Genomic DNA, 18,410 nt, shown 5'->3' on the forward strand with positions numbered 1-18,410 from the left:
AGTTATTTTTTAAAAATTTTTATAAGGTTTAGCCGACGAAATATTTTATATTTCGTCGGCTATAGTTATTTTTTTAAATTTTTTATAAGGTTTAGCCGACGAAATATTTTATATTTCGTCGGCTATAGTTATTTTTTTAAATTTTTTATAAGGTTTAGCCGACGAAATATAGTAAATTTCGTCGGCTATAGTTATTTTTTAATTATTTATTACACACTTTAGCCGACGAATATATTAATTGTTTCGTCGGCTAAAGTCTGGAAAAAAAACCGACGACATGTTTTTCGTCCGCTAACTGTGGGACTATAGCCGACGAAAAAAAAAATTTCGTCGGCTAAAGTCATCACAGACGAGCTTTTCCCGACGACACTATAGCCGACGAGCCTTCGTCGGCTAAGATCTTAGCCGACGAATTAAGATAACAGGCCGACGAAAATTTTTCGTCGGCTAAAGTGCTTGTCCTGGTAGTGGCGGGATGGCCTAGTAATATACTCCTCCATCCTCTCGTCGTCATCCATTATCGGCTGAAAGGATGTGCTAGCCCCACTTAAGTCGGTTGTACTCCGGGAATCCATCTACCCTAATATAGCAAACCTTAAGGGCTATTAGTGTGCGCCGTCGGGAGCAAGCGCAAAGAAAAACAGAAAAACAGAAAAACACAGCCTAAATTCAGAAAGCCCTAGAATCCTAAAATTCTAAAATTCCCAGTTTCACCCAAAACCATACAAAAGCAACACAAACACAGAGAAAGCCAAAGCAGAGGCAAAAAGCATAAACAAACATCAGTGCAGAAGAACAAAGCGCAACAGAATGAAGCAAAACCTTACCAGAAATTCGACGCCGTAGCAACGCCGGCAACGCAGACGTCAAGAAACACCTCGCAATTGCAGGGCTAAGAGAAGGTAGAGAGCAGAAAGAGAGAACAAAAAGAGAGAAAGCAGCGAACAGAGAGAGAAGCAGAGAAATTAGAGAGCAAAGCGCAGAAAAACCAGCGCAACAGAGAAGCATAGAGCAGAGAAAGAGTAAAGTGAGAGTGAAGAAGAAAAACAAAAGGGGGGAAGAATTTATACATGACCAGCGAGCAGTCGCCTCGATCCACGAACCGACGCATTAAAAAAACCAGTACCAGAAAACGAGGCACCCCTAGCCAGCTGATCAAACCGCAGGATGGTGCCACGTAGCTTAACTACCGTAGCTTCTTGAAGAAGGAAAGAGTGAAGCGACATGCATTAATTGCTTGGCAGTTGCAGGAATATCGCGACATCTGGCGTGCATGCATTTAATGCCCCTGCCACTGTTATGCGCACACTCTCAAGTGTAAGACCAATCTCGGGTGAGTCACCAAGATCATGAAGTGCAAGTGTAAGACCCATCTCGGGTGAGAGTCACCGAGATCATGAAGCGCAAGTGTAAGACCAATCTCGGGTGAGAGTCACCGAGATCATGAAGTGCACGTGTAAGACCCATCTCGGGTAAGAGTCAACGGGATCATGCAGCGCATGTGTAAGACCAATCTCGGGTGAGAGTCACCGACAGCGTTAGGCCAAGGAACGATCCATCCCGGATAAGTGTCACCAGGAGGAAGCATGTAACAACTGCCTCTCGAAATGTTACGTCCCGAATAAGTGTTTCTGGGACACCGGGGCAGGGCAATTTATATCATCCCTTTAAAAACGGAGCAAGTGGCTTGATAAACCATGGACGGCGTTAACACCCGGTCACTCGAGTAGTAACACCGGATGAGGAAAGGGTTCGCTACCTTTGTCAAGGAAAGACTGTAACACCCGTTCAACCCACGTCATGAGTCCGGACGTGGGGGGACTATGGGCGGGACACACTTGAAATATACTAGTCTACGAGCTTCTTTTAGCAAGTCCCCACTCAAGATGTGTCTTGAACGGGAACTTGGGGGGACTTGTAATCGGTTGTGCATAAAACAACCTCCCAAGCCCGTAAACCAGCAGGCATTCTACCACAACCGAGGCCGCCCCGAAGTATCCACCAATAAGTAGGGTGGGCTGGGCCCGACCTTGGCGGCAGTATTGGGCTGGGGGTGGATTCAAAAGGCATAAAGGAGCTGGATGTGAAGTAACAGTAAAGACAGTTGTCCCACATCGGTTTTCAGGTGAAGAGAATCCACTCTGGGCCATAAATATGGCCCAGCCACCAGCTTGTCAGGTAACATTACTATCCTCAATAATTACATTCAACCACCATATACTGACTTAAGCTTCGGATGAGGAAAGACCGGAAGCTCTCGGTCCCCTTTGTTATTGTAGGACAACAGGAAGGTAGCAGACCATCCACCTGGCATATTATTAGCTTCTGCAAACCCATTCGGGATTGTACAGAAACACATAGTTAAGCCACTTTTGATATAATAACAATCAAGGTAAGCCCATAAATTGTTTAAAGTTTGATTTATCAATAAAGGGTTGTTGTATTCAAAAAAAAGTTAAGCCCATAAATTATGCAATTTAGGGTCTATCAGGTTGGGTCGGTCTGTCCAAATAATAACTAGTTAGTTCACACTTCACAAAGATGCGTGTGATTTCATGTTTGAACATGTTTTTTAATTTTTGGCTACAAACTATAATGAAAAAAAAATTAAGGATATCACATTAACTTCTGAGTTATTTTGCCAGATCGTCGACACACACAAATTTTTGTTACATTGGTTGGTTTTCAAACTTAATATTATAGACTTTGTATTGGCCAGTGTCACGCTCGTTTAGTTCTTTTGTACAGTCATACTAAGTTAGACTTTGCAATAGAAAGAAAATTCACAATTTGTGCTATATTGATATCGGTAGCCATACATACGAGAATTTTCACAGTTGGTAAAATTTTTACTTCCAAATATGTCACTCGTATTTTTTTATTAGAGAATAAAAAAAAATAGAATTTACGAAAATAAATTATTTGTCTTTTTCTTTTGTCATGGTATGGAGTATGGACCTTATCCATTTCCTTCTTTTGAGTGTTGGCAATGGACCTTTTCCGTCTTCAACCCAAAAAGAAATAGCGTAGAAATAAAGCAAGTCGTATATATAATTCTACAATTGAACAATGATCCCACAAAACACCTAAACGACAGGTCGTCCGCTTCATCACTTTCCTACTGAATATCCACGAGTCTTTCTCTCTCCGCCACCTTCTTCTCCACCATCTGTACAACCCTGTAAGTCTTTCACTCTTTTTTCTCTGATAATATTTCTCACAAAATCGCATTCTGGTGCTTAAAGTATGCAACTTTATTGTCCTCCAATCCCCAATTTATGTTTATCGTGATTGCTTGTACTCTTAGGGTTTTGGGTTTTAGTGTTGATTCTCCGTTTGATAAAAGTTTTGATCTTTTGTTTTCGTTTTCGAAATCTATACTATCTGTTATACGATTGTTGTTCATAATGAAATCCCCTAATTTCAATACAGTAATTTTGATTATGAATAAATTTTTAGTCTGTTTTAACGATTTGGAATCAATATCTTTTCCATTACAGAATTTGAGTTGAGATCATGATTTTGAGTCTAGAATTTCTATTAATTGTTGTGCCATTTAACCTTGACAGACCCATAAAGAAGGGCAAAGGAGAAGAAGGACCAGTCACCAGTGAATAGCAGGTTTGGCTTATTGTAATTGTTAGTATGAGTTCAAGGCTACTTTTGTTGTTGTTGTGTAGTTCAAATTGTTAATCCCTCTAGCTGATTAGTTTAGTTTTCTGTTTTCTGTAGCTATGATTCGGCTTTTTAAGGTAAAAGAAAAGCAGAAGGAACTTGCTGAAGCCAATGGAGGGTCACCTCTTAAGAGACAAAGCGCTGGAGAATTGCGCCTTAATAAAGGTTTTTGTTCTCTCTAAGACTTTTGATTTGTTCTATTAGTGATCGCTGCTGTGAGTGTTTCATTCTTTCGAGTTTTTGCTTCCCAGTGATTGCTGACTGTAAGACTGAAAAAGGATCAGTGGATTAGACAATTTTAATCATATGAAGTGTTGGTATTGTCTGAGTTTTGGTGATGAAGAGTTTGAGAGTTCTAAACCACAGTATTTAGAAGTTGGTTTTTGAATGGTGAATGTAGAGCATCTATACCAGTTCTTGGTTTAGTAAAAAGAGCAAGTTCAATTATGACACAACTGTTTTTAACAAATGGAATGCTGAATGTGTCTTGTTTCTTTTCATTGAATTGATAGATCAAGTTGTGGTAATTTTGGACATGACTACAATTCAGAATGGGGCAATTGAATTAACATTCTTGATTGTATGTTTAAATGTTGTTGCCATTATGAACCGTTTTCCACATTCTTTACTGTCTCTTTCAACCTATTTGTTTTACTATGCTCCTGAATTTTATCATCTGTTTAACAGAAAGTACCATGTTTGGCATGTGATGCAGACATATCTGAGCTGAATCTACCAAAGTCTTGTTCAATATCATTTCCCAATGGCAAGGATGATCTTATGAATTTTGAGGTTTCAATTAAACCAGATGAAGGATACTACACGTAAGAATTGCTCTACTTTTTGTCTGCAAAAGTTTGCCTAAACAGAATCTTCTATCAAAACTGCAATTACTAATTTTAGACTCCAGTTAGATGAACACTATACCCAGGCTAAAGTGTATACATATGCATATGTACATTTTCAATTGCCGGACATATTGCATCTTGTAACATGAACAATCAACAGTGTTGCATGTTGTCTCTTTCTGTTTTTATTTAGTAAAATGATTATATTTCTAATACTCTTTCATTTGTTGTGACAGAGGTGGTAAGTTTTTGTTTTCTTTTGAAGTCTCACCTATCTATCCACATGAGGCACCAAAAGTCAAGTGTAAGACCAAGGTAGACCTGCACATCATAATTTTGTTCTATTGCTTTCTTCTCTTCTAGTTGATTCGCTTGTATGGTACATTGTCTCATACATGGTGCAACTGATTCTTAGGTCTACCATCCCAATATTGACTTGGAAGGAAATGTCTGCCTAAACATCCTACGAGAAGATTGGAAACCTGTCCTTAATATAAACACCATTGTTTATGGATTGTATCATCTTTTCACGGTATTAGAATCATCTCGACTGTTCTCTGTGATTTGTTGCCATCTGGTACCAGAATGTTTCTTATTTAAATTCAACTTTGTTTGCAGGAACCAAATCATGAAGATCCCCTAAACCATGATGCAGCTGCAGTGCTGAGAGACAACCCGAAGATGTTCGAGTCTAATGTAAGAAGGGCTATGACTGGTGGATATGTGGGGCAGACCTTATTCCCAAGATGCATATAGCTTTTGTTTGGTTACACCAAAGTGCTAATTGACATATTATCTTGAAATGGATGCGATATTGTAATACTTGTCGTGCAGACTGCAGTTCTTTGTTATTTTAAGTATGGATAGAATTGTGATGTTTAAAACAGATCAACTTTTGTGATGCTGGTGATGCCATTGTTCTGCTATAGTTATGGATAGAATGCTTGTACTTGATCCATTGTCTATGAGTACCAGTTATGTTGCAGTAACTCGAGCAAGAGCTTATGCTTGATGGGGAGTGGACCAAGGCTCTTGATGTTTAACAAGAATAGGTAGTAGAGGTTTTTAAACCTCAGAATAGTGAAGTTTTGGAAACTATAGCATGATATCATATAATTCACCGACTGCAAAAGCACTTCTTATTCTTCTTCCGTGGCATTAACATAAGTTTTTACAAACCCCTCAGGTTTAAAAAATACAGGACTGTTTCAATGTTGTTACATATCACTAGTGATTCTACAATCAAATTACATTTACCATAATGTCAAAGCCTCGTAGAAATGTATTTCTCATTGCTCAGCTTGGCATTACCAGTTACCACCAACGGAACATAGTTTGAGAATGGAATTAGCTTCCTATCACAAATCTGTTAGCTTCAAAGCTAGAGAGTATGACTCCTCAAAATATATGTTCTCAAACTTGTCACTGTATATTCCAGGTGAATGTGTGTAACCTTTAACCTTTAAATACCAAACCTAAAGAAAATGCCATAGGCATGAAAATGAGAAGTCAGACGTATTCTATTTCACACATATTTGCTGCTCCTTCAACCTAAGAAATCACCTCATTTCACTTCGTCAGGCTCATCTCTTCCTCTTTTGCACTGGCAATTCTAGCATTCTCGCGGTCCTTTCTGAAGATCACATACAAAGGCGTATAAAACAAGCAACACAAACCAAATGGAACTGCCATCATGGAAATAAGTCCTTGTGATAATGCATAGGCCTCCCTCGCAGACCCTTTGATCGGATCCACAGATTTTGCATCATAGCCAAACATCTTCTCTGAAAGAATGCCAACCAAAGGAGCAGCAAAAGAAGAGAAGGATCCTTCAAAAGCCCGATCAAATGCATAAATCATAGTTCGGTGTTTGGTAGGAACAACCTCAGCAAACATAGGACCATTTGCAGCAGTGGCATTCCAGCTGATAGTTAAACCCATCAGGGTGAGAGTGACAGCAAATGTGTAATAGCTGTCCACTGATTGTGGGATTACTTTGAGTAAAAACCATGAAAATGGGATTCCCATGAAGGCGCTGAACTGCGCGCACATGATGCGGCCAGTGTGTGGGTAGATTCGTGACATTCGATCTGCTATTATCCCACCAAGAAGAGACCCCGTAGCACATCCTACAGCAAAGAGACTGAGGAGGGCTGCTGTACTGTTGTGATCAAAACCTGAGAAAATGGACCGACTTAAACACTTTGTATACAATGAAACTAGAACTGAATTGCAGGAGTAGTAGTTACCTATAAGTTCGAACCACATAGTGAAAAACACCATGGCGGTCCATGGTAGAGAACCAACAATGCCCTGCAAGACAATAATTTGAAATGTTTGCACTTTAACAACCGACTTCATGGCTGTCCAAGACTCCATCCAAACTGATGCTGCAGTTGAAGTAGTAGTGCCCTTTATTAACAAATCATCCCTACAACAAAAAGCAGCCAAATTAATCTTTCTTCACCCACAATAACAATATCCACACTTTGTTCAGGAATTCAAATATAAAGGTACCTCTCAAAACTCTGGTCAGCACCATGAGTACTAGGAACTATTTTTCTAGGGTCAATCACAAACATGAACACAAGGAACCCGATTAGAGAACTCAATGCTGCCATTAGAATGAAGGCAATACGCCATCCAGGTATGCCCCAATACATGTTACCGGCCATAAGCGTGGCCGCAACACCACCTCCAATGCCACCCAAAGAACCAACAAGGCTCACCATCCCAAACCCTGCCCCTCTCACGCCATCCTTGTAGCTATCAGCAATGAAAGACTGAAGTGCTGGTATAACAATTGCCAACCCAAAACCATTCACTGCTCTCCAGATTGCAGCTTGACCAAAATGGTGGCTTGCACCCACTGCAGCAGTTGATATTGCCCAGCAGAAAGTCCCCATTGCAAGCACGGTGGGGCGGTCATATAGTAGAACTAGTACACCTGCAAGGGGAGATGCCATTCCCTGCACAAAGTTCCTGATGAATGTGAGATATCCGAGGTCAGATGGCCCGGCATTGAAAGCCTCACTGACTTCTTTGTATACTGATGGGAGGAGATTCTCATCGGCTCGCTCCATTATAGCAGCCAAGTTGATGAGAATGAGAGACAGAGAAACCCCCAAAATCTTTCTTGTCCTGCGAAAACAGCACATATTGGCAGGATAGAGAAAACAGTGTCAATCAATTGTGAAACTCTTCCATCATATAAATTCTTCGCTACAAAGGATTCTGCACTCTTATGTCATAAATAAAGTGATTTTTTCAATCCAGAATTTCAAGGTGAATCAGAATCCTACACGATCATATCTCCATTAACAATCACATTCCCAAACAAAACTAAAAATTAGTAAAACCATGTAAACAATAAACACTAGTTCCATTCCATAATTACAAACCAAATCAAAACTTAGACATATACACCTCAAAATCATAAATTCAAAAACAACAAACACTAAAGAGCATCCCTTAAATGACAACCACTTCATTATAAAGATGTCTTAAAGCTAAGATTATATAGTGTTCCGGAGTATTAAAACTCTTAATGTCATTTATATCAGTCATTGTTTGAAGGAATTCCCAATACTCCGGAGCACCATAAAACACAATTGTATTAAGGTGAGAAGTGGCTTGCCAGATCTGAAAGCAATGCTAGAAATCCTAGAACACTCAAGAAGCATTTGACTTCACCAATTCCAAACTTATCGGAAACTAAAAACTGATACTTCAGCCATCAACAACCCACAAAAAGCAATCAAATCCTTATAAATATAGCAATCAAAAGCTAACAGAGACACACAAACTGAAAGAACAACAACATGGGAAGAAACAACTGTTAATGTCAACAACTGACCTCATGGCTTCCAAGCGCTTAAAAAAACCAGGTGTTGATCGAACAGAGGAAGATGCGTATCTAGAGGCCCGTTTAAGGCCCATGAAAGAAGAACCCGGCTGCTCTCCAGAGAACTCGGAAACCACAAGTCCGCTGCATCTATGGCGGATCTGAAAACACACAGCTTTGAACTTGAATCAAATAACCTGTGTTGCACGACCATACTGGTCTTCTAGTTGCCTACGTTTTTTTTTTGTTTTTTTAAATATTTACGATTCGATTTATGGTTTTCATTGTTTTGGGTCGTTCCAAAACGCGCGCGCCTCCGATTTGTCTTGCCTGTTATAAATATCTTGTGCTTCATTTTGTCTGCGTGTACGGTGAGATCATGGCTGATGGGATTTTGTTGACTTGTAGTTCGATCTTGGCCGTTGATTTTGGCTTTTAATTGATGTTCTTTGACTTTAACTGATATCAGGTCAACACGCATCTCATTACTGATGTTATGTTTGTAACTTGTTTGGATAGAATCTTCAGTTTTTAGTAGTCACACTTGATTCATCTTACCCTTTTGTTATGCTTTAAACAGAACTAGTGAGAATAACACTGAAGCAGATCCTAGTAATCGGATTTCACTCAACGAGAAATTGTTATTTTTTATCGTATGTACATTATTAAGTCACGTACAATCTTTTTAAAAGAGTATCCAATTCGAGAGAAATCCACAACTAGATCGCTCAACAAAAGTTTTGTTGATTATATCAAGTCATTGGGCCAGTACACTCTCAAGTTACATAGATCTTTTCATGCGCAATACGTGATCAATTTATTTTATACCCTTATTTGATCATTAGTAAAATGCTAAAAGCACAACCTCTCTTCTAACTTGAGCTAACGTTCCATGCCCCCACAACAATTGCCAAACGTATAGAACTGCGTCCTGAACTTGCATTTGGTTTCTCGGGTATGGGCTTGTTTGGAACCTTTGTGTTATTGGGCTTTGTGTCTCTGTCACCAGGCCTATTGCAGACCTAAAAAAGAAACTAACGTAATATCTTAAAATAATTCTACACGTAACAATTTATTCAATATAACTTGCAGAAAGATAGAATATACACTACTTATGTATTCTATATAGCGTAGGCAACACAACGTGAGGCTTTTGTCTAAAGCCATTGTTGGGTTAGCATAGAGCCAAAGACTACTCCCAAAGCTCTTGGTGCAAGAAAAACACACTACTTTTTTTTTTTTCCTTTTGATTTATCAGACACATCAATTACCATCGATCAAACATTATAGGCAATTTATAAATCATAAATCGGATTTAGAATTTTCATTTATACATAAGAATTCACGTCGGTTATGAACTATTTTCTCAATGCACTCTTTTTATAAACTTTGTTTTGTAAAGGCAAGATGTCATCAATCTTTCTATTTTAAAACGGAACACGTATTAAAGAATTGTATAATTATTAATCAGGATTAGGATGTGTGATTAAGAATTGGATTAGGGCGTGGGTTAATGGATCCCCCACGTGGTCTCTTGGACCGACGAGTCGACGACGAATGAGAAGAGCAGAGGCCCTTTTCTAGGAAAAGCATGGTACCACGGGGGTTCGGTCCCCGCTCAAACGGCAGCGCACGGCCGTCTGTCTCCCTCTTCCACCGCACGTGTGCCAAAGTCGCTGTTGTGTTTTTAACCCTTCAGCCAAGCCAGCTACTCCTCACCGTTACCATCCCTCTCAACCTTAGCTGGATCCTCACGTGCCCCTTCAGTCCTTATGGATTTAGCCATAATAATTATATTTTCGTCCGCCATGTACAAGAATGAAATTTGTTCAAGTCCTAAACTCCTAATGTTTTATTTTTGAGTTTCGACCATATTAAAAAAAGGGAACCTTGTTACTTTACATATATTAACTGTAGTTAAATTTATTTGCTATGGTGTTTGATTGTGAGTAAACTAATTTCATTTTGAGATCTCTTTCATTTTAAATAAAGTTGTCGAGAAATGTGGGTTCTACTTAAATGATATAAGCTTTTATCTAGTGTCTCATGATTTAGAGTTGCTGAATTATCATTTTTGATAAATAAAAATAAAATAAAAAATTCGCATTTCACGTGGTGAGCTAATATGAGACACGTTAAAGGGGGAGTTTGCTTTTGAATGTATAGATTTCTATAACGCACGTGTGGACTGATTCTGACGGTAAGTTAGAGTGCGGCAGTGCAGGGACTATTCACTGTTGAGTCAGAGCAACTGGGCCTGGATTAATGGAGTTTGATCCTCGACGAGCGGGACAGTAACTCGATTAGTGGTAATCATGTCATTAACCTTAGGTTATAAGTGTTGTATTTCATGTTTAGCTAGGGTATGGGGGAAGAGGGGAAGACCTTCGAACTTTGGTGTAGAGGTGAGCGTGGTAAGACGACCATATATGTAGTAATCTTCAAATTCCAAATAGGTACGTCCATGTTTTTTAATCAAATAAACGAACAAACATTACTAACTACATGAATGTTACATAAAACTATAAAAGATATTAATTCAAAAGAAGTTATATTGGATATTTGTTTATTTACATATGGTTCGTATTTATTTTGATGGATTTGATGATATTCTAACATTTTACTGTATGTTTCAACATTCAACTCTGTAACACTAAGAACATGTAATTTATCTTAGACTTGAAAAAATTTCTCTATTCCGTAATCCCTCATCAGAATTAGTTAAAAACTTCTCACATACGGTGTAGCTAGAAAACAGGCACGATGAAGGATACTTAATACTGTATAAGAATAGGACTACATCTGGTACACGGGTGAGATGAATAGTAACCAATCTACTTGTAGTTTTCTTTAGGTTGCCTATCTCATTCAAACTTTGCATCAATCATGGACACAACCATATCATTGCCTCTTTTAGAACTGGGATCACAGTGTTTGCTCTGGTGAATATTTGTTGTTCATAGATCCATAATTTGAGTGGTCATTGGGTTAGTGTGGCCATGATCCTCTATATACTTATCATGATTTTCTAATTTTTTTTCAGTTGGTAATGAGATTAAACTCACACTTTTATGTGCAAATTATATAATAAGTGTGGTGAATTTGAGTTGTCTAGTTTTAAATAAAGTGCTGATGCGACTGCTTTTAAGTCTTGACTACATTATTTAATGAAACTGCTGAATACAAGTCGAATGACCGAAATCTTGGACGTCCTTTCTCAATATTGAAATTATAAGGCTAGGTTGTTTACTGACTGATCTCTGTTTGAAGCCGACCTAAAAGTTTACTTTGTTGAATGCATAGTCTTTTTAATTTTGAAGTCCATACTACCATACTACCGCATTTTGAAGCAATGGAAAGACGAGACTTCAACTTATTGATTGAGTTATACCTCGTGCAAATGGATAATCCCTTGGTTGGTCCGGTGACACTACTTTTACTGTTGTCGTATTTATATATAGAGTCTAAACAGCTGATTACAAATACCTTAAATAATAAGTTGTTTATTTAACAATTAGAAGTTTGAGACTCTTGAAGTCTTTTTCTGTTAAGGCATCTCTAACTATTGGTTTATAACCCAAACCCTAAATTCAAATTTTAGGTCAACCAAACCTACAAATATTCATATGGGTTTCCTATTTGGTTGAGTCAAAATATGACACATTTTAGATAAATTTTATTTTAACTCAACTTTGATAGTGGGTTGGTGATTAAATTTCACAAAACTCAAACCTATTATAAAGTAAAGTAAAAGCATATTCAACAATTTCCTTACAATTTCTTTATTATAGGAACGTAAAAATCAAATCTTTAAAACATTTTTGTGCTATGACTCATTCATCTTGTAACGTCTATATAATATATAGTCGATGGCAAGCAAAACCCTAGGCACTATCAAAGCATCCAATCTCTAATTTTAGTCTCGTCCGGTGGCGCTGCGACAGTCTCCAGCCTTCGTTGTCGTCTTAGGATTTGCTACCAAACGAGATTTAACCATATCCTTCAAGAAATCGAAGACTATTGCTCCGGGAGTATGAAAGGGTTTTATGTGCGACATTTTGAAGAATGATGTTGGCTGGGCGGTGAGATAGCGGTCGTTAAACTATACCTGATTGGGGATTGTTCTCAAACTTCGCTCAATCATAATTGGATTTGAAAATAAAACAATATAACTCCCGCAATTACTTTAGAACCTTAATCACCCTATCATAGAGGATTAACATACAATACCTACTTTTACCTATCCGATCTTGCAAATCTCGTGGAGAAGAAAAAATCGCTAGAGCATGGAAGTCTTGAGTGTGAACAGAGAATGGATAGAGCAAACAAAAAAGGTAAAAAAAAAAAAAAAGAAGAGAGAGAATCCAGTTCTCCATTCACACAATTCTCTTGAATAAAGAAAAGACACTTTCCTCGTGAGAGAGAGGCACACAATACAATAGTGCTCTCCTCTCGTCTCTCTCTTCTCAACTGACTCCAGAGAGAGAAAGCTCAGAAGGGTCGGGGAGGTGGTGCTTAAATGACCGGCGGTGGGTCATCGGGGAGGTTACCGACATGGAAGGAGAGAGAGAACAACAAGAGGAGGGAGCGGAGGAGAAGAGCCATTGCTGCTAAGATATACTCTGGCCTCAGAGCTCAGGGCAGCTACAAGCTTCCTAAGCACTGTGACAACAACGAGGTCTTGAAAGCTCTATGTGCGGAAGCTGGTTGGGTCGTTGAAGAAGATGGCACTACTTACCGCAAGGTAGTAAAACATTTTGTTTGAGTTTCATTGGTTTGGTTTTTTATAGATCTGTCTGGGAATCTTTGTGAATTGAACTTGGGTTTGGTTGTTGTTGGGTGTTGGGTTGTTCTGAATCCATTTTGTTCATTCTGATCAGTACTTACCCTTTTGGAAGATCATCTTGTAGGAACAGATTGAGTTACTAGATAAATTAGTCTCCTTTATATCATTGGAAGAAAAAAAGAACCCTTTTTCTCTGTTCTGGTTCTGCTCAGGATCTGAACTCTGTCTATAGATTTGATTGGATATGTGCGATTTTCATGATTTGATCAGTTGTTGATGAAAAGGGTGTGAACTGTTGATGCATTTTCTGTTTCATTGGTGATGAGATCTGTATGAATCTCACTATTGACTCAAAGCAAATCAATTTTCAATATGTTGAAATTCGAATGATAGAGCACATTTGATGATTTTGCTTTCAATTGAGCATTCTCTTTATTTACATAATCTTATTGTTTGATTATATTTGGTTGCAGGGATGCAAGCCACCAATTGAAATTGCAGGCACTCCCACAAATATGAGTGCGTGTTCATCAATGCAACCAAGCCCACAGTCCTCATCTTTCCCTAGTCCTGTACCATCCTACCACGCCAGTCCATCATCCTCCTCCTTCCCAAGCCCGACTCGTTTTGACGGAAACCCTTCCTCTTACCATCAAAACCCGTCGTCTTACCTTCTTCCATTCCTGCATAACTTGGCTTCCATTCCTCCAAATCTTCCTCCTCTTAGAATTTCCAACAGTGCTCCTGTTACACCACCTCTTTCTTCCCCAACTTCTAGAGGGTCGAAGCGGAAACCTGACTGGGAATCCCTGACTAATGGCTGCATTAACTCCTTGCGCCATCCCCTTTTTGCAGCTTCTGCCCCTTCTAGTCCTACTCGGCGCCACCATCTTGCACCTGCCACAATTCCAGAATGTGACGAGTCTGATGCTTCCACAGTGGACTCTGGTCGTTGGGTGAGTTTCCAGACAGGGGTACCTTCAGTAGCTCCACCTTCGCCCACATTTAATCTTATGAAACCAGTGGCTGAGCAGAATGTTCTTCGGCAGACTGTTGGGCATGGGGGGATTGGTTGGGGGAACCCTGGGGAGAGGGCACGAGGCTCTGAGTTTGAGTTTGAGAGTGGCAGACTGAAAGCTTGGGAGGGTGAGAGAATACACGAGGTTGGAGTGGAAGACCTGGAGCTTACACTTGGGAATGGGAAGATGCATAGTTAAGCATCATCTACAGGAATGTGTCTATGAATGAGAGGGAAGACCTTATGTGGATTTCACTGGGCATTTCGAATACTTTGGCAACTGATTAAGCATTGCTTGGTGTCTACTTTCACTTCTATTACAAATTTGGATCACTTCAAAATCATTTTCGGTGCATCATGTATTTCCTTAAATGTACAGTGTACTCTCTCCTGGAGCCATTATAGGAATCTAAAATTCCAGGCACACTCTGAGAAAGCCTGCATTACTCATGTCATGTGCTGGAGAAGAACATAGCAAATTAAAATGGAGGATTTTCTGTCTTAAGAATCGAAGGCCCCCAATTAAGTTGTCGTCCCCAGTGGGATAATATCACGAGCTTCAAACAAAGATTGCGGTTTCTGTGCGGAGCACATATGATCCATTGTAGACTACTCTTGGAGAAACACATGCTCATATTTCTTGAAGGTAGCTATTATTATTAGATCCTTCTTGTCAGAAATAGTCTCATTCTGTTACCATTTAGTACTGTATTAGCAAATCCATGACATCAATCATTCATTTCGTGTTCTTATTGAGATTGATCTGGAGTCATAAATGGGGATGGCAGAGTAGTAGAGGGATGGCTATGAATTGCAATAAGTTTTGAATGTTATTTTTCTTCAGTAGGGTCAATAATATAATTCCTGCTAGAAATGGTCTGGTTTTCTTATCCAATCATATATACAGACTGATAAATATCATACCGAGGGATTAGGCTTCCTGGAGATTATTGCCTTCTTGTGACAGGGGGAGTTGTGGGGGGTCAAAAGAGCATCTCAGATTGAAAGCTCATCCTCTCCTAGAAGTGGAGAGGGCCCCTTTGGCCATGTGATATGTAGCATTCTGAGAATTGCATGTGAATTATGCCATGCTTGGTGTCTCAGTGTACCAACCAATCTTGCTTCCACCAATTATTGGTGGCTCTGCTTTTGAGTTTTGACCCCCACCCCCCATCCAGTCTTTGCAGTTCAATGATCAATATGAGTTTCTGTTACTCAGCTAGATCTATCTGTGAACATATTCATCTATGCAAAAGAAGCGGCATGAAGCTAAGAGAGACTTTGAAAGAAGCTAAGAGAAAGGGTTTGTAGGGAAGGGAGGTCCTCTAATGGCGAACTTAGAATAATGACTCAATAAGAACTTCCCTAGCTGGTACGAGTAATTCTGCTAATGTTAATAGGGAAGGGAGGGGAAGGGTGTATGCAAAACGAAGGTAGTGTTCTGATGATCACCAAGTGAACGAGACAGGTCAAAACAGTACCTCAACTATATAAGTTGTCCCATACTTAGCATATGCCTATTGATTTATAGAAGGTCAATTAAAGAAATAGTGTACCTTCCAAATCGAAGAAAGAACCCAAATTAGTGTCCCAAAAGAGTTGATCATTTTGAAATAGGCTACCTATTTGCACATACTTTGGTTGGGCTTTCTTCATGTAATAATGTAATATGTACGTTTTCCAAAAGGCACACAGTGCATTAGACCCTAATCATGTGGTTTTATCACTGTCATGTGTAGATATATAACATCACGATTTTCTTTTTCAACAATTTAGTTCATAATGTAATTAAACGGTTGAAAGGTCTTGAAATTTTTATACTCAACTCTCAAGGATCTTTTCAAAACTTCACTCTTATGTCTTGTTTTGTGATGGTACTGGCGCTGTAATTCGAAATGAAGATGGTCACTGCTTTGGTGTTTTGGCAGTACCAGGAATTGGAGGCATTAGCCCTCAGTCTTGTGAGACACTAGCCTTAGGGTATGGTCTTCATTTCTGTGTCCAAGCTGGCTTTACTCATGTGGTGGTAGAGGGGATGCCCAAAACGTGATGAATGCTTTCAATAATATAGGGGATGATCTTAGCATAGAGGGATTGATGAAGCTAATAAAGTCTTAATCAGTTGTTTTGTAATTGGGATTCGATTGCTCGAGTGTGTAATAATGCAGCACACCGTGTTGCACGAGAGTCTCCATCGATCACTACATTTTCCTACTTATTGGTGGTTGATGGAGCCGGCCGGAGTGGCTGTCACCTGTTGTGTCTTCTGAGGCAAATTATTTATGCTTTGTGTATGGAGGTGTGCATGGTACTCTTGATTCCTCTCCGTTTGTTGAAAGATTTAATGAGGCCGTTATATACTCCAACAATGTAGTTCCTTTTCATATGAATAATTGAATTCTCCTTCGATTAAAAAATAAAAAATAAAAAAAATAAAAAAAATCTCGTTTTGCATGAGAATTGCCGAGTTCACATCCACTGATCCGCACCATGCTTTGATATACCACTGTTCTTCAAGATAACTGCTCCGACCATAGAAGTACTGTAATAGAAAATGCTAAAAGCTAATGTGAAGTAGAAAATTGGGAGTCCTTCTAATGAAGACCTTTATAATGAGGACTAGTTGATGACTTTTCGGTTTATAGTTTAAAATACATATTTTTCGACCACATCTTGGAATCTCATCCGTTTATTTTTTAGGTCTATATGATTAGATCATTCTTACAAATTTTTAGCCGAATCGGTGATCGTTAAGGTAACAAATTAGATTAAATTAATGGAAGAATTAAATCTGTCAAACATGAACCGTTCAAGTTCATAATTAGTAAATCACACTTATGAATGCCTTAATGATTTTCATTGTGGCTGAAAATTTACAGAAATGATCCACTCATAAAAACCTATAAACTGAACGGTTAAGATGTGAATACAAGATTAAAAAATGGGATAAGCCGAAAAGTCCTAAACTAATCCTCAACTTAAAGATCCTCATTAGAATGGCTCCCTTAGAAAAATTAGTTCCCAATATATTTTTCAACTTTGGCAATTTGGAAGGTGAAGGACCCCAGTTACCACTGCATATATATACTACTTTGAACTCAAGCACTTAACTGGTCAACACTCACGAAATAATCAAATCGGGCCTCTAGCTGCTTCTAAATGCAGAGATATCATAATATATGGGGTTAGTGAACACTACTACACTACCAGAAGAAAGACTTTAGCCGACGAAAATAAAAAAACCAGGCCGACGAATTATTTTTTCGTCGGCTAATTAAAAATTTTCGTCGGCTATGGTCAACTTTAGCCGACGAAATTAAAATTTCGTTGTCTGAATAATTTTTTTCGTCGGCTATAGTCTGTGAACTTTAGCCGACGAAATTTTTAAAAGTTTAGCCGACGAAAAATATAATTTCGTCGGCTAAAGTGCCTTAATTTTGTCGGCTAAAGTGCCTTATATTTGCAGATCTGGACAACAACTCATCTGGGAAAAAAAACTATACGTAGAACCTTCAAACGTAAAAAAGTCGTGAAATAAGATATGACCAGAATGGTGAAATACGTCCACGGTTGAAAAATCACTGTATTCCGGTAAAGTCTCGGTGCCGATAGTTGCGGTCAATGCAATTTACCCTTATTATTCACTATGCTACAGATTTGGTTTTTGGTGTCCGATTGACTATTGTGATACTTTTCCGGAAGCGTAACGGCCCTACGAGTCAAAGTCATTGTTAACGCCATGATGTATGGGCCTTTTTGGCCATCCGAGTCCGTTTTGGGCTTCAAAATGCAGGTTTCTTATTTCCGATTAGAGTTGACCGTTTCGATCGAGCCCTTAACGTTGTCGAATCCAGTTGAATTTTTTACCATAGACATCTTTCGTCATAATGATCATACCGGACGGTCGAATTTTGGTTTGTAAATTTTAGTCATCGGAATCACAACGTGTCTACTATTTACCGTTCTTATTCCCTATAGGGAGCCCTATCGTCGGAAGGTAAATGTCTCAAAATTTTTATATGGGCAGTTGCGTCTCATCTACGTGAGAGTTTTTTGTGTGGAAGGTTTGACCAAACCACGTAATATAGAGGGAGATATGAGCGTTTTCGTGTGATAAGTGACGATGGATTAGGGTTACCCGTTTCGATCGAGTCCTTAACGTTGTCGGATCCAGTTGAATTTTTTACCATAGACATCTTTCGTCATAATGATCATATCTGACCGTCGAATTTTGGTTTG

General features: G+C 38.9%; 3 protein-coding genes across 4 annotated transcripts; 2 read left to right on the top strand and 1 right to left on the bottom strand.

Annotated features, from left to right (window-relative positions):
* Positions 1-3,034: 3,034 nt before the first annotated feature.
* On the top strand, positions 3,035-5,480 carry LOC101295629 (NEDD8-conjugating enzyme Ubc12-like). 2 transcript variants are annotated; one of them, XM_004300551.1, is made up of 7 exons: positions 3,035-3,181; positions 3,570-3,621; positions 3,733-3,840; positions 4,391-4,499; positions 4,760-4,838; positions 4,939-5,055; positions 5,142-5,480. In XM_004300551.1, the coding sequence occupies exons 3-7, from the start codon at positions 3,735-3,737 to the stop codon at positions 5,277-5,279; spliced, it is 549 nt and encodes a 182-aa protein (XP_004300599.1). In that variant the 5' UTR covers positions 3,035-3,181; positions 3,570-3,621; positions 3,733-3,734; the 3' UTR covers positions 5,280-5,480. The 2 variants fall into 2 exon arrangements, with proteins under 2 accessions (XP_004300599.1, XP_004300600.1); XM_004300552.1 differs by lacking the exon at positions 3,035-3,181 and adding an exon at positions 3,193-3,244.
* Positions 5,481-5,641: 161 nt separating this feature from the next.
* Positions 5,642-8,582, bottom strand: LOC101296107. Its single transcript, XM_004300553.1, has 4 exons — positions 8,380-8,582; positions 7,041-7,664; positions 6,773-6,954; positions 5,642-6,700 (listed from the first exon to the last, which is right to left on the bottom strand). The coding sequence occupies exons 1-4, from the start codon at positions 8,460-8,462 to the stop codon at positions 6,093-6,095; spliced, it is 1,497 nt and encodes a 498-aa protein (XP_004300601.1). The 5' UTR covers positions 8,463-8,582; the 3' UTR covers positions 5,642-6,092.
* Positions 8,583-12,788: 4,206 nt separating this feature from the next.
* On the top strand, positions 12,789-14,936 carry LOC101296388 (BES1/BZR1 homolog protein 2-like). Its single transcript, XM_004300554.1, has 2 exons — positions 12,789-13,111; positions 13,627-14,936. Exons 1-2 carry the CDS (start codon positions 12,887-12,889, stop codon positions 14,368-14,370), a joined length of 969 nt encoding a protein of 322 aa, XP_004300602.1. The 5' UTR covers positions 12,789-12,886; the 3' UTR covers positions 14,371-14,936.
* Positions 14,937-18,410: the final 3,474 nt, after the last annotated feature.

Source organism: Fragaria vesca, linkage group LG5 (assembly GCF_000184155.1).
Source record: "Fragaria vesca subsp. vesca linkage group LG5, FraVesHawaii_1.0, whole genome shotgun sequence".
NCBI lineage: Eukaryota > Viridiplantae > Streptophyta > Magnoliopsida > Rosales > Rosaceae > Fragaria > Fragaria vesca.